Source organism: Lutra lutra, chromosome 10 (assembly GCF_902655055.1).
Source record: "Lutra lutra chromosome 10, mLutLut1.2, whole genome shotgun sequence".
NCBI lineage: Eukaryota > Metazoa > Chordata > Mammalia > Carnivora > Mustelidae > Lutra > Lutra lutra.
The window spans coordinates 54368835-54388949 of record NC_062287.1 but is presented as its reverse complement, the minus strand read 5'-3'; the positions used below and the strand labels follow the sequence as shown (position 1 = coordinate 54388949).

Genomic DNA, 20115 nt, shown 5'->3' with positions numbered 1-20115 from the left:
GAGAGTCAAATCCCGGAGGCTCCAACTTTTGACACAGGACAGGACTCTGAGGGTTTCTCTCCACACCCGGGCAGCCTTGCCAGCCAGGTGGGGGTAGGGGGGAGGCTTTCCACCCACAAAACTTTCATCTCTGTCACCCCCCCCCTTTTACAAGTGGGGAAACGAGGCATGAGTGGGTGGCAGGGGAAGCCTCCCCCACAGTCAACAGAACACCCACCAGGGCTGTGAGAGTCTGGGTCTGCCACTACCTCCCTGAGGTCTGCGTCCCCAACTCCCCCGGGTAGGTCTTCTCTGGAAGCTGGCTTAGCAAGTTGACCACACAGCCAGGCTCTGCACGCCTGCCTGCGTGTGTGTCCCTGAGGAACAAAGAATCTGCCAGCTGGGTTTATGTTTCAAAGACATCTGTCCTCGCCCTTGAGCCAGAGATCTTACGGGGAGATCAGGGCTGGAGCTGGGGGGCTAGGGACATCAATCGGAAGCCCGCCTGCCTAGAAACCGAGAGGTCACCCACCCGGCCTCCGGCACCTTCCAAGTTCACTTGAGGAGGCCACAGACTGCAGGGGTGGTTGGGGGTTCTCTCCCCATGTATTTCATACAGCTGCTAAAAAGCTTGTTTAAAATAGAGATCATTAATATTTATTTATATATATATAAATATATAAAGAGGAATTGAGGCGAGCCACCCCAAAGAAAAAGCTATGTTTTTATAAATATTTCTGTAGGCTCCCACATCCCAGAGGAAGAAACAAAACAAAACAAAAACACTGACAACCCAAGCTAGTGGTTCCGTGTGGTGGGGCCCAGCAGGTTCAGACCTGGGGGCAGCCAGTGGGGCGTCTCAAAGGCAGGGTCTGCAGAACATTCTGAGGAGGACAGGCACACCCCCACCCCACCGCCCCACTTCCCAGGAGCTTGGTGTCTCTTGCTGTGAAGGTCAAGTCCGTCCCAGTCCTGCCCAGCCCATGGCCCTGGCTTCTCGGAGCGGCAGGGAAGGCGGCTATGCAGGCACTCCCCGCTCCGGCTCTGCCGGTTATTTTAACTAGTCGGTTTCCTTTGATTGCCGGCCCTCCTGCCAGGGTGGCCAGGCCTTCTTGTCCCCCAGCGCTGTCCAAGTGGAGGCAAAGCCCAAGCCACCTCCCATGCTGGCATCCGGGATCCCCAAACGGCCCCTCCGCAGGGTGTGTCCAAAACGCCTGGCGGGCGGGGGAGGGGGAGGTGGGCTCCGAGGGTCCCGGGGCGCGGGCGGGGCTTCACTTGCAGACGTAGCGCTCCACCATGCGCTCGCAGCGGCGGCACGTGACGTAGCAGCACCAGTGGTACTTGCAGTGGCAGCGCCTCGACCACGCGGTCCGTGTAAGGTTGTAGCCGCGGCCGGCCCAGCACATGAGGTCACAGCTGTCACTGCCCTGGGATGTCTTGTTGCACTGCCTGGGGCGGGGGCGGGGAAGAGCACGGGGTGGTCAGAGTGCCACAAACCCAGCCTCCCGCTAACTTCTGCTCCTCTTGGAAGGTGTTTTGGTCCCCAGGGGAATCATAACTAATCCCTTCCCCAGAGGGTACTTCTCATTTTCCCCTAGATTTCTAATAGGCACGCATCAGAATGACGGGACTGTTTTGTTTTCTTGGAGGTGTCTTTGTTTTCTGATCCTTCTACTTCTAAATACTGCAAGGAGCCTCAAACCGCTCTAACGTCCTGTCTTCATATCTGATCTTGAATTATACTGCAACAAATGTAAAGATCGTGTTTACATGGACAATCCCAAGATAATTCTGGAATAGACACGGATGAGAGGCAGAGTGACTAGGCAGCAGGCTGTTCGCTGAGAGCGAGCCTCTGTCAACCATCGGCCCCTCTGTGCCAGGTGCTTCCCTCCAGTATTTTATCTTCCAGGATCCTTGGGTCAGTGGAATTATGCCCATTGTACAGATGGTAATGGACTGGGCTAAGGCAGAGGAGTCTGTGGGCAAGCAGTGCTTGCCCAGAGTTACACGGTGTGAGCATGGGGTCTGGGGAGAGCTCAGGAGGACTTCGTGGAGGAGGGTCATATGGGCCGTGTCATGTAAGACACGCAGCAATCTAAGATGGAGAAGAGGGTAAGAGTTTTGGGGGGCAAAGAAAACAAACAGCTTGGGCAAAGGGAAAGGACCTGACCTAATCTAAGGGGCAAGAACAGATGGAAGGGTTAGGGCTGGAAGTGCAGAGGCTGGAGAAAGAGAGGCCAAGATCTGAGCTGGGAGGAGGCCATGGGGTGGGAAGGAGGGGGCACAGGGAAGGAGAGTCAGGAGGTGACAGTGGCCTGAAGGCAGGGGCTGCCAGCAGTTCCAGGCGGAAAGGAACACAGGAAGAACACATGCCCAGAGGCAGACCAGACCTGGGTTAAATCCAGCACTGCCACTTACCTGGCTGTGTGACTCAAGGCAAGCCACATAACAAAGCTGACTCTGCTTAGTCACTGAACACCATTCATGCCCCTCAGCCGTATCCTGGAGGTCTCTGGACAATTCCTCCAGGAAAGGGTGGTAGGAAGAGGAAAGAGTTTCATTTTTATTTCTAGATCCCTGACATGCCATGTTTGGAACCTGCCCTCTAACCCCAGAACCAGACAAGGTCTGGAGTAGGGCCCCAGACAGGGAGCTGGGGAGAGTGGGACTTAGAGCAAGATCCAGGAGCCTAGGGCAGCTTTCATCAATGCGGGGGCCGCTGAAAGGAACATGACTAGAGGGCCGGGGTACTGGAATGCTGACTGCTGCTGAGGCCTCCCTTTCACCAAGCTGGATGTGAGGGGGGTGCGGGGCACTGTCCCCAGCTAGGAGGCCAGCCTCTAGAAAGCAACCACCCAGACACACTCTCCTTACAGTTATCGAAGCTCATTTACCTCCAATCCCTTGTACCCCCGAATCCCCTCACCTAGCAGAGCTCATGTTCCCCCCTCCTCCAGGAAGCTTTCCTTGATGTCCAGGCTGGCTCAGGGCACCTCAGGACTCCCCCTCCTTGGGCTTTCCTCTGTCACAATCCAACACTTATCTCTACCCCCCTCTCTAGGCCTGCCAGAGCTCACGTAATAAATAGATGGGAAAGTTTCTATCGTTGTAAGCTAATGAGACTTTACAGTTGTTAACTGCAGAAAAAGCCTGACCCATGAGATGTCTGCAGAATCCCATCTTCAGAGGAATGGCTGAGAGCTGAGCCTGGCAGGAAATCTGGTGGCAAGTGGGGGGAGGCATTCAGAGAAAGCAAGGGAGGCAGCCGGTGCTGTAGGATGGGGTGCCCTCGTCAGTGGTTTGGAGGCAAGCAGAGTGCGGGCCCCTGGGACAGCAGAGGCCTGGCAGCCTAGGGGATGGGGAGAGGAGAGCACCATTAATGAGCCCTTCCCATGGGACTGACATGGCCCTCGGAAGTGTAGCTGGTGCCTGCCGGCAGCCCCTCCACACTGCACAGAAAATGAGGCCGAGCCTCAGAGAAGTGAAGGGATTTGCTCAAGGTCCCGCAGCGAGCACACTGCGGCGCCGGGGTGGGAACGGTCCTTTCCTCACACACGCGCACACGCACACACATCCCCCCCATGGACCCAGGGAGACCCTCTGTGGGCTCCAGGCTCTCCCCAACCTCTCTGGGTTCTAGAATCCTTCTGCCCCCACCCCCCTTCTCATCACACCCAGCCTGGCTGCCTCAGACCAGACTTGCGCTCCTTCCGTCTCCCTGGCCCGACCTGGTTCCATCTTCACTCCGCCCGACCCCCCTCAATCTGGCCTCCAGATGGGAGCCAGGGCCTCCTCACAGAGCCTGCTGCCCTGGCCTGTGAAGATGGAGCCCCCCCACGCCGGCCCCCCTCTCCTGGAGACAGGAACATGGGCTGCGGAGGAAGCAAATGCTGGCCGGGCACCAACTATGTGCCAGACACGTTCTCAGACACCCTCGCTCTGGTTCAATATTCTTTTAACCCCGCAGAACACTAGTTTTGTGGAATGCTATTAGGGGCTCCCTAATAAAAGAGTTCCACAGCCAAACACCTCTGGGAAACGTTGGCTTAGGCAGATCCTTTACTGTGGGATTCCTCCAAGCCTTTCAAATGTCCTCGTGCTTTGCAGATCGCCAAAGAGAATTTCCCGATCGTATCTGATGGCAGGACTGTTCCTAGGAGAACGTCTCGGGACTAACTTCCCCCCAGAACCATCCCTGGGAAACATGGCTGCCCTGATTCCTCATCAGCCATGCCCGGCACACAATAGGTCACCCCTGCCTGGTTCTTTCTTTCCCCTGTCCTGAGCCGGCTTCAGCAGGGGTGATGGGGCCAGCTGTGGGGACCTCAGCCCTGCTTTTAAGCTGGGGACCAAGGGCAGAGAGAGCTGAGGCCCAGGAGGTGGGTCCTGTGTCAGGGGACACAGGAGCATGGTCTGCCCACAAGCCAGACCTCCTGCTCTTGCTGCCCTTCCAGAAAGCAGCTGCCCAGGTTCTGTGTCCAGCTCTGTGCAGAACTCCTGCGTGCCTGTGGGCTGGCTGCTGCCCCCTTGTGCCTCAGGTCCTTCTCTATCCAGGATGTCCGGGCAAGGTACACAACGGCCCCTCCCAGGAGCTCTGCTGGGGGGGATCTTGGACCACGGCACCTCTGCTCAGCACTTCTGGGGCCACCATCCTCAACCAGGCAGGGACTCCATCCCCCAGTTGTCAGCTGAAGTGAGACTCTGTGCTGGCCTTGAGCTGGGGCAGGGCCTGTTGGCAGAGCTGACCCCCTCCCGCCGAGGTGGCAGCGGGACCTTACCTGTCTTGCGTCCCATGGGAGCCCACCTTCTCGTTCTTCATGCAGAAGTCGGGTGAGCTCTGCAGATAGACAAGCTCTGAGTCCTTCACAGGCCTGATATCCAGGTCCTTGGGCACCAGGTGCTTGCGGGTGCCCATGGGTCGGTGCACGACCTTGGTGGCTGACAGGTAGCGGGTCTTGAGGTCAGCGGCCACATCCCGGAGCTCCTGCAGCCCCTTCCAGCAGGTGCGGATGGAGCAGGAGCCAGACACCCCGTGGCACTTACACTTCATTTCCAGAGAGGCGCGCAGAGCCTGCAGACAGGGGACAGCGTCGGGCTGGGCGGCCAGGGCCCCCTCCCTGGCCTGCCCGGGGACCCTGCCGCCTACCCCCTACTCCCCCACATGCTGGGTGCTCTCAGGGAGTCATCGCTTACTCTGGGCCTCAAGAGAGCGAGCTTTTGGCTCTAAAGCTAGGGAGTGTTATAGGTTCTAAGCTCCTCCAGCCTGGGCGGTGGCTAGGAGGGACAGGAAAGGAAGGAGTGGTATTTGCAAAGATGACTGATGCCAAGTGCACGAGCACTTAATATGACTTCGTCATCGTTAACAGTCCTTCGCCGGAGGTAGCCTTCCTTTTCCCATTTTCAAATGGGGAAGCAAGGGCTCCGAGAGGCCAAGTCTCAAGCTCAAGGTTGCACAGTTAGAAAATCCTGGAGCTGGGATCTGAACTCAGGTCTGAGGGCAATTCCAAAAGCCATGGCTTTCAACTATTCCATGCTTTTCTCTTGCACAAAACTGGAGCTCACTGAATGTTTGCTGGGAGAAAGGGGAGAAAGAGAAGGGGAGGAATGAGGATGTGGAGGGGGGTGGAGAAGCGGGAGGTAAGTGCATGGGGGCGCATTCCCTCGCCTGGCTGGCCCTTCCCCTCCACCACTGGGTGACCCCCAGCAAGCTCCTCCACCGGTCAGCAGCTCCGCCCTACTCTGTGCAGGGCAGGCTCGAACCTGCTATCTGCAGAACTGCCGCAGGGATTCCACGAGAGGACGCGAATGAAACAGTTTTGCAAACTCTAAAAGTCAAATTAACCCCGTCTGAAAATCAGTCTAATGACTGTAGTGGAGCTGGGAGGCCTGGGCTCTGGGGCTTAGGGACACTCTAGCCCCAGCTCCTGAAAGGACTCTGTCCCATCATCTTCCTCGGGCCTCAGTTTCCCTAGGTGTACCTGAGGGGCATGAGTTAAGACAGATGTCTTCTGCAGGCTGTTCAGTTTTGCATCTTAACCCTTGCTTCTCTGCACACAGGGCTGGGATCCCTCTGCCCCGGCCAGCCCTCCTGCCCTCCCTCTGTGGAGCTACAAGGCTTACGGGTCCCCTGGGTCTACCCCTGCATTAGAAAGATGGGGAAACTGGGGCACAGAGAGGGCAGAGACTTGCCCCAAATCGTTCGGTGAGTTAGTGCAGGAGCTGGTAAGGTCCCAGGGCTCCTCTCCTTCACCGGTGCCAGGAAGTGGGGAATGAGGGAGTCCACTGGGTCTAGAATCAGAATTGGCTCAGCAAAGCCTGTGAGGAGCACAGGAATGAGATGAACCTGCTTGAAGGGCACATTCAACATCCCAAGGGCATCAGGTACTCTTGAATCATCGAGGACAGGTAACTACGTTTAGCTCCCCAGCTCACATGGGTGGGAAGGGCCCTGAGCCTCCTGACACCCACCATGGGCCTCTGTTTGCTATTTCGTTTAACTCTCATGAGCCCTGTGGCCACTGGGGAGGGGACTGGGTCCTTTTGCAGATGGCCCCAGGGAAGCCAGGTCCTTGGCATCAGGGCCCCAGGGACAGCCCCAGTGAGGCTAAGGAGCCCGTCTGGACTGCAGACGGGTGTGGGGATGGCTGTGCCCCCGGCAGCATGAGGCTCAGGCCTGGCCGTGGGTAGGAGTGAGGCTGGGCTCTTGGGCTAGGGGCGGGATTCCCAAGGATGGGGGCAGGCCGTCAGGGTTGGGAGGCAGGGTCCTGAGTTCCTGGCCAGACCCTGCTACAGTCTCCACTAGTGTCTCATGGCCTAAGTTTCCCCAACTGTCCAGATATGGCTTGGACATCCTAGAATCCTTCCAGGAGAGAGACCAGTGAGAGAGTGAGGGGAGGATGTGGAAACCTCTGGGCTTGGAGTCCCATAGACCTGGGCTCCATCGCACCCTGAGTCCTTGGCTAAGCCACCTAGGCTCTCTCTGCCTCCCTTGCTGCCTCTGTACGATGGGCCAACCATGGGATGCCACATGCACCTGACGTGCCTCCCCCAGGCCCCCCGCTGGTAAGGGAGACGGCAGGGCCTCCTCACTGGGGGGTGGGTTTTGTGGACTACAGGACAGCCACCACAGGGCCTGGTGCTCACATTGGTATGAAGGGTTTCTTTTTTTTAATTTTCTAAAAATAAAAAGGTCCATTCATTTACTTATGCATTCACCCCAACCTTCTGCGGAATGAGGTGAGGAATCAAGGAGATACTGAGAGTAACACATGTTGGGGGCCCACTGCGCTCTGGAGTTGGGTGGGAGTCCCCGGTAGGGCCAAGGGGACCACCCCATAGGCTAAGGCTCTCGCCCCACAGTCCTCCCCACGCCTCCTCCCACACCCAGCTGAGGCCCAAGTCCCCATGGGAGGATTCTCAGGAATACGGCCAAGGGGGACTGGAGAGCAGCAAGCCCGTCCGTTTTACAGATGGAAAGAACTGAGGCCAGAGAGGAAGTGACTTGCCCAACGTCCCCCAGCTAGTTTAGTGTCAGAGCCAAGGTGGGAACTCGCAGCTCTGGACTCCTAGCTCAGTGCTCCTTCTGCTCCACCCAACATTTTTAATTCAAATCCTGGTGGACCCCCTAGAGGAGGAGGAGGCTGACGAGCATGCCCCAAGCATCTGGAAAGGGGAGAGCAGGACAGGGTGGGGAGGAGGCTGGGAGCACATTGGTGCAGGTGGATTGGGGCCCGTCCCCCCCGCCACCCCTGCCATCAGGGCGCACTGGTGGCCCTTTCCTTGCCAACTGGCACGAGCACAACCATCTGGGGTGGGTGGGGTGGGTGGTTACCTGTCTCCCCACTTCACTGTTGTGTAGACGCATCAGTTTATTGGCTTGGGATCCTGTTTTTTTCACCTTCATAGGAGCATCGGAAAACTTGGCCCCCATGAGGAGCCCGTAGCTGAGGTTGTCCGCACATCCTCCCCAGCGGTTCCCGGGCCCGGGTGGCTCACCTGGGACGGGGCCGCAGGAGCAGCCGGGCAGGTCGCCGGAGGTGCAGGCCCGGGCGATGGCGTGGCTGATGGCGGCCGCCGACAGCGCATACACGAAGGCTGACTCCCGGGTCCCTAGGGGGAGGTGCTGAGTCAGCTGGGGCTGGTGACCCCGGGGACAGGACCCCACCCAGGCCTAAGGGCCCCGTCCTGAGCCCCTGCCTGCTTCAGTGGGGCTGGCAGGGAACAGGGGCTACAACCAGGTGGACGACACTAGGGACATGAACCTGTCGCTTAGCCCATTCTCCCACACATACATCAGCTGACTTGGACACTTGCTCGCAAATGCCCCCCGCAGGCCCGCAAAGCCCACACACCAACGGGCACCCTTGCTTCCACACACTCACGATTCTGGATCTTCCCCTGTTTCCCTGCACTCACTGTTAGGGGCTACTCCTCAAAGGACTCATGCCTCAAAGGGCAGATGAGTGTGCAAAGAGGTTGAAATGTGTTCCCCAAAAAGAGAAGGCCAAGTTCTGACCCCTGGTACCTGTGAACATGACCTCATTTAGAACCAGGGTCTTGGCAGGTGTGATGGAACTAAGATGTGGCCGTCCTGGACCAGGGTGGGCCCAACTCCAATGACTACTTCCTTATGGGAAGGGGGAATCATGGATACAGAGACCCATGGCGGGGGAAACCCCACACGACAGAAGCAGGGATTGAGGCAAATCTTCGACAAGCTAAGGAACACCGAGGCTGCTGGCAACCACCAAAAGTTCAGAAGAGGCAAGGAAGGATCCTCCCCAGGGTCATCGACGGGGAATACAGCCCTGCCGACTCCTTGATTTCAGACTTCCAGCCTCCAGAACTCTGCACAATACAGCTTTGGTGTTAGAATTCCTGTTCGTGGACTTGGTCACAGCAGCCTTGGAAAACCAATCCGGACGGAGCCCAACGTGCCTCTGCTGGAGGGTGTTCTCACCTTAGGTCCATGCAAGTCACCTCCCCTTCTCAAGCCTCAGTTTGCCTAACTGTAGAGTGGGAATGATAACACCCACCTCACAGGCTTGCTCTAGAGTTCAAATCTTTGGGAAGGAAGGAAGCTTTGTCAAGTGCTCCACAAACCTTAACTGTTACCATGTGGGGGAGAGATTAGATCCTCTGGGGCCCTTCTGCCCATCAATACCCTCCCCCTCCAAAATCTACCCCAGAAGGCACCTGCTCTTGAAAGTGGAGCCCCTACCTCTCATTGAGCATTTCACAGCATCGGCAGTCACTTCTGTGTAGAAGGACCCGTGCACACCTGTCTGCCTGAGGGTGGGCTGTCCTGTCCTCCTGGGCCACATCCACCCTTTCTTTGCACATTCGGGTACACACGCATTTGTACTAGCCCTACACTGTTATGTCCACTCCCTGTGTATTCCTATTCATCAATTCATGCCTGGATACCCATATCTGTGATTAAATTCAGCCACCCATCCATCCACACCTGTATTCTCCACGCCCCCATCCACACCCCAACCTAGGCACCCATCCACCCACCGCAGAGAAATCAACATCCATCCATCCACCCACGAGTTCACCCACCTACCCAGACACATACCTGTATGCCCGAATTCATCCATCCCCACCTGCACGCATGCCACAAGCCCCGGCAGCCCGCGCTGGCTCCCTACCTCTCTCCAGGTCAAGCAGGTAGTTGGGGGCAAGCTCAATGGAGGAGCAGTTCCAGCGCATGTCGGCGAACGCCCTGCGGCAGGCCTTCATGACCTCACGGGCGGCGTGCACGACAGTGTGCATGAGCTCCAGGTTGCTGCGGCAGAGCTGCACCTGCGCAGACACCAGCCCCTCCAGCTGCTTGCAGTGCTGCGTCTGGTTCAACGCCAGGGCCGCCGGGGTCTTGGACAGTGCCCTGCATGCCGCCAGAGGACAACAACCCACGGGAGGAAAGAGAGAGTGTCATGACGGGCCCCCTGCCCTAAGGTCCCAGCCTTCCCTCAATGCAGTTGGGGGCCTTTGCCGGAAGGAGATGGAAAACCAAGACACAAAGACCCTCCCACTCCCACTCCCTGTGACCTTGGGCACATCACCATCCCTCGCTGGGTCAGGCCTTCATTCATAATGCAGGATCATGACCTCCTCCCTACCTAGGCTTTGCTATCATTATCCTAACAATAAACCATTTTATGGGTCACAGAGCACTCACACCCGCTTCCTTGTTTAATTCCTGTGAATTAAGACTCCTTGTTCAACATTCAGTCCCCGCCAAGCCCCTGTATGTGCCGGGCCCCCGCGCTGCGTGCTAAATGATTAAATGATTACAGTCCCGCCATAATCCTTACCATTAACTGAGCACTTACTAGATGCACAGGAAGAGCTAGGAGCTTACCATACTTCCCTCTGTTTAATTATTAAAGTCATTTATTGGGCTGTAAAATCCCACACACATGAAAGGAATTTATTAAAGGATTAAGGAGCCACTCAATTTTGTGATAGATTACACTTAGCCATGAACTTGCTGTGTGCCCCTAGATAAATCACTGTCCTCTTCTGGGCTTCGGTGTCTGTACCTGCAAACTCTATTTCCCAGAATGGGTTCCAGTGAGACACTCTGAAAAAAGGGATCCAGGCATAAGTGCATTTGGGGAACCTGATACACTATGTCTCTCTTTGGAGAGTAACTGATGCACATTTACATTTGAAAAGCCCTGAGAAGTCCCACAGCAAAGCAACCAGCTGGGTTTTGTTTAACTCTGGAGGCAGTTTAGCACAAAGGTGTTTGTCTGAGAAACGCTGACCTCATCCAGGCTTTGGGAAAGGCTGGCCTGGAGGTCGCTATGAACCCAGGTGACATTACAGGCCCGAGGAGCTTTCCTGATCCCGGCTCTAGGTACTGGGACTGCAAAGCTGCAGGAGCAGGGGTCCATCCTGGATGCACATTTCTCCTCTGAGGCCCCTCCTCTAAGTGCATGCTACAGGGACCCCAACAGCCTTAAAGGGTTCTGCATAGACTAATCCCCTGCCCCAGAGCCAGCTGGCCCTCAGCAAGCCAGCAGAGACTCGGGAGGAAGTGGGGCTGGGGGCAGGGGATGCTGATCTGCAGCCACAGTGCTGGGGGGCCCTCCCTGCTTGCTGTGAGCACCGCAGTCTACCAGGGTCAGGGCTGAGACCTACTGAGGCCAAGATCCCAGAACACCACCCTCCCACCCTCCCTAGGGACCCAGGACCCTGCCTAGGGAGGTAGTACCGTGTGAAAGAACAGTACATGGAGGGGCAGACTCCAGGGTCTGTCGTTCTCCCTTGTGACCTTGAGCAAGTCACTTGGCCTCCTCTCCTAGGCCAGCAACCTCTCAGCATTACCAGGGGGGAGTAACTCAATGCAGCTCGTGTGCTCTGCCCATAGCTGACACACCCCACTCTGCACTCAGGGAGGGAGGCACTACAGTCCCTGAACGGTGGTCTTTTCCTACCAGCCAAGGGCTGCCTCAAACCTGGGCCCCCTCTCCAGCATCCTGACCTTAACATCTGGACACCAGACTCCTGGCTCCCCTGAAGGGGCACCGCCCTACCACCTTGTCTTTGCCCAGGAGTAACTTTCCCCTTGCTCCTGTACCTAAATGAACAAATGAACTCAATCTACTTGTGGAAGAAATATTTACTAAGCACCAACTCCTCCTGAACTAATTTGGTAACGAACACAACACAGATCCTTTCCCCAAGGAGCCCCGAGTCTAATGGTGTGGTTACACAGAACCCATCCACAGTTATAACCCAGATGACCCAGATGTTCCAGCTCATGGGCTGGCCCAGGAAAGAGCCCAACCTAGGGCACAGCTGTGTGACATGGGTAAGCTACCCAACCTCTCTGGGCCTCATGGTCCTCATCTGTTATAAGAAAATGGCAATTTCCACTTCAAAAGGTCAAGACAAGACTTCAATAAGATAATGCATATAAAACATCTGGCACACTCACACATGGGATTGCCTCTGCTTATTGCTGGGTGAATGCCGGACCAGAGGGAGTCAGAGACCTGGGTTCTAGCTCCAGCTCTGCCTTCTGTGTGCTGTTCACCTTGGGCAAATTGCTGAGCCTCTCTGAGCAACACCTACAAAATGGGAACTCCGAGAGGCCTTAGAGGGGCTGAGTGGGGTAAGAGGAGCTACGTTAGGTTCTAATAAGTCAGTTTCCCTCTGCCTCTCACTCTCCACCACATGCCCCACCCATGCTACGACTCCAAAGTAGAGAAAGCAGAGCCAAGACAAGTGGGCCCGGTCTGGTGTCTGCGGTCGGGCTGGCCTGGCCCAGCCTCAGATCAATCATGGCTATCTTAGGCTGTTTCTCCTCACTGCTACCCCTGGCCCGTCCCTACCCTCCAAACCATGAGCAGGGAAATGTCTGGTAGCTTTGGATGCAGAGCTAAGTTAGGCATGGTTTCGTGACCTACACTGAGCCAGCCAATCCTCCCCAGCCCTCTGAGCCCCGGAGGCCTGTCTAGGCCAGGACCGCTCAGGGAACCTCTTGTCTGGGTTCCTGCAGCCTAGACTGGGGGAGCTGTGACCACACAGAGCCAGATGCTATCCCCTCAGCCTGTTTCCTGGTCGGTACAGCCCCCCACCTGCACCCAGCTACCACCACCCAAGTACGTGGACACACTACCCCACGAAGGCACAGCATTCCCCAGCTGACAGAGCCTCTCGCATCACGCACTATCCCATGGTCACAGAGGGGTCAGGCTGGGAGATGACTACCCCCTGCCGTTTGTACAGAGGACGACACAAAGGTGCTCCGCGGCCCAGATGCCCCGTCTCCTCCCGATGCCATCCTCCCGCAGACCTGGCATCTCCTTCCTGGGTCCCCCTCTGCTGGGCTGGGGGCTGCTGACACTCAGCCTGTCCTGAGTCTGCTCTGCTCTTCATCCTGGCCCAACTTTCTTCCTTCCCTCCGTGCCAGTTTTCTGTTTCACAATGGGAAGGGTGATAGGAGATATTTGAGAAAATGCCCTGCACAGCACCGGGGAGTGCACAGTGGGCACTGGAGCAGAGAGGCAGCCTTCTGAGTCCTGGCAACCTGGGCTCCTGCACCAGCCCAGAAGTGGACAGCGAAGGGCCCAGGCTTTCCCTGGGAGCTCAGCGCAGCCAGGGTCCTGAGTGCCATGTGCTTTGGCTCCAAGTGGGGTGGGGTTCTCTGTGCTTCGGTGCCTGGGGACCCTGGGCCACTCTGGGTATCAGTATGTCCCACTCTAGAGTCACCCAGCCTCCACCTCCCCAGCCAGCGGTTGAGAAGAGGGTACTAGGAGGGAAACCCCAGTGAGGAATCCCCCAGATGAGGCCCAGACTGCCAAGGAGGGCAGAGGACAGACAGGAAGCATCCTGGAGAGCCTTGGTAGGCGAGGAGGGGGAGGGTGGGGCACAGGGAGCAGCCAGCTGCAGCACGCAGGCGGGGAGATCTGGAGGCAGGAGGCAGCGGATTCCACTCCAGAGGAGGGCCATGCGGTCATCTGGTAATTAGTGGTAATGACCGTTTCTAACTAAGTCCCCTTGGGGAGGTAATCAGGATTAGGGAGGGAGGCAGGGGAGTTAGCCGTCTGGACATCTCCTCCGGCTTACCCTCGTGGCAGCAGACCCCTAATTGAAAACATTTGGTTTATCAGAGGCTGGGGACATGCAGGAGAGGGTGGAAGAAAGGACATAAGGGAACAGAGTTCACAAGCAAGGTCCGTGCCAAGGATGCGTGCTGGTGGCCAAGGTCTCTTTCATCTGGGAGTTGAGGGTTCTCCTGGGAGTGGCTTGGGGACAGAGGCTGGGGTTTCAGCTCCAGCTCAGTCGCTCATCCAACATGTGACCTCAGGCAAGTCACTGGCCCTTGCTGGGCCTCAGTGTCCCCATCTCATTGTATAAGTGGGAACACCAAGGCAGGGAAGGGCAAGGCTTGCCCAGATGTGTACATAGCCAATTGGGCAGAGCCAAGCCAGAACCCAAGCTTCCCAGATTCCAGGCTACGGCTCTTTCGCTCCTATTTTAGAGATGAGGAAGCTGAGACTCAGAGAGGCAGAAACCACTGATTTGCCCAAGGCATGGCTCATGGCTAATGGACTGGCAAAGCTCAGGCTGAGACCCAGATTCCCAACAGGTGAGCATTCTGGGCCACCGAGCCACATCTGGTTTCAATTTTGGTGTCAATTGCCCTTTTCACCTTCAGGTCCCTTTCCAAAGCCCAGGGCAGCAGGACCACGGGGACAACCCCGGGTTGATGAGTCTCCTAGGCAAGCCCCCAGCCTCCTGGGCCCACTGTTTCATGGTTCCCTGCCACCACAAAGTCACAGAGCCAGACCCCCAAATTCCACATCCTGCCTCTGCTGCCTACTAACTGTGACACCCTGGGAGTTAGAGGCCCCTTGTCCCTCCATTTCCTGTTCTATTCAAATGGGGTGACAGCAGAACCCCCACCCACGGTGGTTGGGAGATTCAAATGAAACAATATACATAAGTGCTCAGACAAGGGCGCCTGGGTGGCTCAGTCAGTCAAGCCTCTGCCTTTGGCTCAGGTCATGATCTCAGGGTCCTGGGCTCCAGCCCCACTTCTGGCTCCCTGTTCAGCGGGAAGCCTGCTTCTCCCTCTTCTCCTCCCCTCTCCATTTCTGCACTCTCTCTCAAATAAAATCTTAAAAAAAAAGTGCTCAGAACAGAGCTTGGCATGTAACAAAGCCACACACACACACACACACACACACACACAGTTTGTTATGCTTAAACTCCACTCCAGTCTCCCCCTATATCTTCAGCTCCAGCAAGGGTTTAACCACTATCACAGGGCTTGGGTGAATAGAGCCCATCTGCCTGGGTTCTGATCCCATAGCCACCATTAACTAGCTGTGTGATCTTGGACAAGTAACTGAACCTCTCTGTTCTTTAGTTTCCTCATTTGTAAAACGCTAGTGATAAGAATATCTCGGACCTGACGAGAGTCTTATCAAACTTAAGCAACTAAAGCTTTTGGAAGGAGTCTGGGGATTTACGAGGGAGCTCCTACCATTTCTGGCTTCTCTCTTTCCCCACGATGCACTGGCCTGCCTCTCTACTTGCGTCCCTGCTCTTGCTCCTGCCGAGATGCCTGCTTTGCATTCCATCCTTGGCCATCGAAATCCTACCTACCCTTTGAAGCCCAGCCCAAATCACCTCCCTTAGATGGGATTCTAACCACCCCTCCTCTGGGCTCCCACACTCCCTCTCCTAGCACAAGCCCAAAGTCCACTTCACATCTGGACACGTCCATCTAGCCAAGCACAGGAGCCACTGTAAGGCAAGACACTGAGTTGTGTTCATCTTTGCAGCAGCCCAGGCAAGGCAGTGCGGACGGCATGGATGCTGGGCTTAGCTAGCCATCTATTCCAGGCCCTTCTGGGCCACGTGCCACAGGGGGGGCTTGTGCAAGCCACGGGCTTGTCAGAGCCTCAGCTCTCCCACTGGCACGGGAATGGTAGTGGCATTCCCCACAGCGCTATAGGAGAAGCAAGGCTCTTTCTTGGCCTCTGACGCTCCTTGCGCTTTCTGGCAAATCATTCGCCCTGCTGGGGACCTCAGTTGCCTTATCTGTACAATGGTGTGGTGGGTGAGGAGGGCTCGGATGCTCTGATCAGAGGTTCCCACCAGCTGGCACAGTGCCAGGCACCAGCAGGAGAAGGTGGCTGACGTTTCACAAAACTAATCAGAAGCAGCTGAGAAAACCCACTGAGCCCAGGCTTCTCCTTGCAGACAAGAAATACAAGAAAGAAGATGGGGTTCCCCCTCCTGAATTACCAATTAATCAATAACTCAGCCCCCCGGAGGGGAGGGCCAGTGACCTCAGGACTGTTTGCTGCCGGCCCAGCCACAATTGCCCTGTCCTGCAGCTAATCCATGAACCTTCCTCATAGTCCCTCCCCAGCCCCCATAATCTGTCCCTGCCTGTCTTATCTGTGTGGCCCCCACCCCACCCTGACTCCAGACCTGTCCTGTCCTGGGCGTCCCCACCACTCAGAATAGAGTCCCTTCACCCAAAGTGCCCTCCTCCCATTGGGCCCACCCACCAAAGTCCCAGAGACTCCTCAGGCCCAACCTAGGGCACCACTGCTCACAGATCACCCCAGGGTCCCAAGTATGTGCCCCCCACCGGGTAGTCTCCCCTCCCGGGCGCCCACACCACTGCCCTGGTCACTCCTAAGGCACTTGGAGTTATTTACGGCTTGGGCTTATCTCTTCCAGCCCAGAGGGCAGCTCCTCCAGGAAGGGGCTGGGTTTTACTCCTCTCCCCCCTCCACAGCCTGGCCCACAGCCTTGTCCAGAGCAGGCACTCCCTTCTGCTGGATGGAAGAGAGACTCCATCTCCCACCTACCGGCCCATTAATAATTTCTATCTAAAGGAACACCCATCACATGTGCACAGCATCTGACAGTTTACCAAGTTCTTTCATGAGCCGCTTCTCATCTGATCAGAGTTAGCTAGAGACTTCCCTCCTTCGACAGAGGACACTGAGGCTCCCAGAGGTTGAGCAACCCTTCCTCCAAGGTCACCCAGGTGGAAGGGGTCAGGACTGTTTGAGATCTTCTACTAGGGTCAGGAGACTAACAGGAAACATGATACTGAGCAGGCCGGGGTCCAGAGCAGCACAGAGCCTGTCCATTGGGCCAGTGGACCACATTGTCTTTTCCCATCTGTCCCTGTTGAGGTCTTGTGAAATGCGAAGCCGCACAGGACCAGGCAATTCTGTCGTTCCCCATGCCCTGTCTCGCTCCTGCTTCCCAACTCTTGGGGAGGTAAGGACAATATTTTACAGAGTAGGAAAAGGAGGCTTAAAAAGAGTGACTTGTCCACGACCCCCAAGCCAACTTCTGCTCCCGGGTCTGGGCACGCTCACCCGATCCCCACCGGGGGCCCCTCCACATTAGCCGCTGCCCCCAACCTCCTGTCCCACACCCGATGTCCCCACTTACAGCCACTTGATGCCGTAGCATACGCCGGTCTGGAGCGCCAGGGCGAAGAGGAGCGCCTCGCAGACCCCGCGGCCGCGCCCTCATGGTGGCGCGGCACGCGCGCTCGGGGGTCGCACCCTTGAGGAGCTGCACCGAAGTCCCGCAGCGCGCACTGCCACCACCGCTCGTCCTGCGCGCACGCCGCCTGCAGTCGGGGAGAGCGAAAGCGGCGGGTTAAGGCGACGAGCAGGGCGGGGGCCGCGAGGGGGGGCGTTTTATTCAAATTACAAAGGAGGGGTCGGCCCGGGAGGCCGAGCGCGCGGCGGGCGTCGCCTCCCGCCCCGCTCTGCCTGGGACGCTGCAGGCGTCTGGCTCAAGTTAGGTGTCGCCGGGAGCGCGGGCCGAGGGCGTGTCCACCTAGCGCGGCCCCAGGCTGGGATCCAGCCTGCCAGCGCGCAGGGAAAGGGGACTGGACCAGAGAGGGAGAGGGTCGGTCAGAGACAGAGGCAGAGGGAGCAGCCGGGCAGACCTCGTGAGGGACGGAAACGGGAGGAGGAAGGGGGTCAGGGCCGAGGCCGGGCGTGCGCTAGGGCAGATGGCGGGCCCAGGATCCGCGTTATCTCCAAAATATTACCCACTAGTCCGTAGGGAGGGCTTTGGCAATTCTCCTTCCCAGCTGGGCCTCGGTTTACCTCCTCTGTAAACTAGGGACACAGCTGTGATTCCAACTGGGATTCAGACACAATTCGCCTTTTATAAAGGAAGTTCATGATCGCATTTGCTCCTCCCAGCAACCCTGTGAGATAGGTACCATCGCTGTCCCCATCTCACAATGAGAAGTCTGAGGCCCGGAGATGCGGAACGGCGTTGTTTATCCAGTGAACGGCAGGTCCATGCCCCGTGTTCTACTCCTAGGTGTCCTGTTAGTTCGCTGATGGTCAGACCAGGAAATGGGAACTTGCTCCGGGCATCAGTGAAGGTGACGATGAGAAATGAGATGCCAAAGGTCTTTGTACAGTGGTCCGGAGTCTGCAAGTCCCCGCCTAGCGCCCCCCGCCCCGCCCACTTTGAAGGGTCGGGTGGTGCCCAGGCGAGAGCCAAGGCGGGACAGCCCAGCCAACGCTTAGCCTACTCACGGAGCCGGCGCGATGCCGCCTCTCGCCGCCAGGGGGCATCCTGGGGCCGCGGAGCAACCGTTACCCAGCCCTACCGCAGGTCGCAGGGCCGCTTCTCGGGCTTTTTTTTCTTTTTCTTCTACATCTTTTTTTTTTTTTTTTTTTTTTTTTTCATTTTTGGTCTTCCCTCTCTTCATTCTCACCTCGTTAACTCCCTTCCCAGCTTCTCCCAAATTTACCAACACTTGGCGTTCTCGCGGAGACAAATACAACTCTGCAGCCCCTCTCCCCTGGGGAGGAGCAGAGACAAAGAAAGGGATTCCTTTCTAAAGGACTCGGGGAGTTGCAGGAGGCGGCGCCCACCTTACGGAGGGCGCTTGAGCGGAACGGGGGGCGTTCTCATCTGGCTGTGTGAGTTTGGGTGAGCCCTCCACCTCCCCTAGGCTGTTTCCCCCTGTATGAAACAAGGGACTGGACTCGACAGCACATCTCCCGAAGTCTTCTAAGCCTCGCAGGAGCCTGCGGGTCTTTGAGCTCCCCTCTCTGCCTGAGTTTCCACTGTTACGAATACCTGTGCATTGTGTGCGTGTACGTGTGTGCCTCAAGCACACACACAGATCTGAAATAGCACTGTTTTCTGAAAGCTTGCGGTACAACCCAGAAGGCAGGGATGAAACCCTGAATTACGTTTCTTTTTCCTCCTTCCCAGTCTCCTGGTTGGGGCCTAACACCAAATCGCTCACGACAGACTTACGGAGTCCAAGGCTAGGGGTCTCAGCGGGGTTCTCAGTGTTAACTGAGCCCCCTCCTCCCACCCAGCCTGCATCCAAACCTTTTGTCTTACGGCCCTGAAAGTTTGCCACACTCCTGCGGACGAGAAGTATATCGGCTGGATATGGGGGGAGAGGAGAGGATCAAAACTCCAGTCACTGTCTCTTTTCGCCCCCACCCTGTCCCTAAACGTGGGCTCCCCTCCACACCCTACCCCGTCCCCCGCCAGGCGCCCTGCATTCCTGAGTGGGGAGGAGGAAGGAACTGCACGCGGACAGAGGAGAGTGCGGATTCACAGCGGGAGATTCATGTCCAGCCCTACTCGCCCAGGGAGAGGAGGGGACTCCCTGGTCACAGCAAACGGGGACCCAGGCCTACGGACACTCCAGGCCTTTGCTGAGAGGCCCGGTGGTCCCGGGCTTCTCACTCCACCGGCCGTGCACGTCGCTGGGAGACATCGCTGGGAGACATCGCTGGCCTGGCCTTCTGAGTCCTGACGGATTATTCCTGTCCCGTGTAAGTGCGTCCAGGACAGCGTCGCCGGCTGCTGGGTCACCCTCAGCCCGCGCGCGGCGGGTCAGGACGCACTTGCTTCCCCTAGCCCCCGGCCCGCCAGGGGGCGCTACGCCGGGGTTCGAGGTGGGATCCGAAGCGGCCTCCTGCGCGGTGGGACTTTGGGCAAGTCCCCTCCTCTTCCTGGACCCAGGTGTCCCCGTCTGAGGATGAGATGAGGCGTAGAGTAAGTGCCCTCTCCGCGCTGGTCGTTGTATAAGACATCCACTTGCCGCGGTCAGCCGCCAACGGCTCGACCCCTTGTTTCAGGCTCAGCGCGGAAGCTTCCTTGGGGCCAGGCGCGTAGCTGGTCAGCGTCAAAGCGCAGCGTCTTTGGGAGAGACAAGCTGTCCCTTCCTCCTCCCCGCTGGGGTTAAGGCCTAAGCTACTCCGTTGCAGCTGGCGACAGAAGTGACCTCCTGGGCTGTGCACTGTGAGCTCAGTAGCCGCAACCCGCTCCAACAGGTGGTTATAAGGCTTGGGCTCTGGAAGTCTTTGGAAACGCCGCCGCTAAGGCGGCCGCCCCTCTAAGTCGAGCCGGTGGGGCCACGCGGAGCCTCCGCTACCGGGATGAGCTCTCACTGGGCCGGGAGCGGGCGCGGCGCTCGGGGCCGAGTGTCCACGCCGCGGGTAAAGTCGGCGCGGGCCGGGCCTGAAGCCTCGGGCTGCACAGCTGGCAGAGCCGACTCTGCTAGCCGGTGACGCTGAGCGACCGCTTCAAGGTTACCTGCGACGCGAAGCTAGGCCAGGCCCACAACCCGGCTTTGAC

The 20115-nt window shown here is 57.4% G+C and overlaps 1 protein-coding gene across 1 annotated transcript; it reads right to left on the bottom strand.

Moving 5' to 3' along the window:
- Window positions 1–620: 620 nt before the first annotated feature.
- Window positions 621–17687, bottom strand: WNT11 (Wnt family member 11). The gene is given in 7 exon segments (XM_047693049.1): window positions 621–1428; window positions 4761–5053; window positions 7814–8091; window positions 9636–9871; window positions 16930–16994; window positions 16996–17113; window positions 17543–17687. Coding segments are annotated over 6 exon segments (1068 nt in total). The 5' UTR covers window positions 17014–17113; window positions 17543–17687; the 3' UTR covers window positions 621–1250.
- Window positions 17688–20115: the final 2428 nt, after the last annotated feature.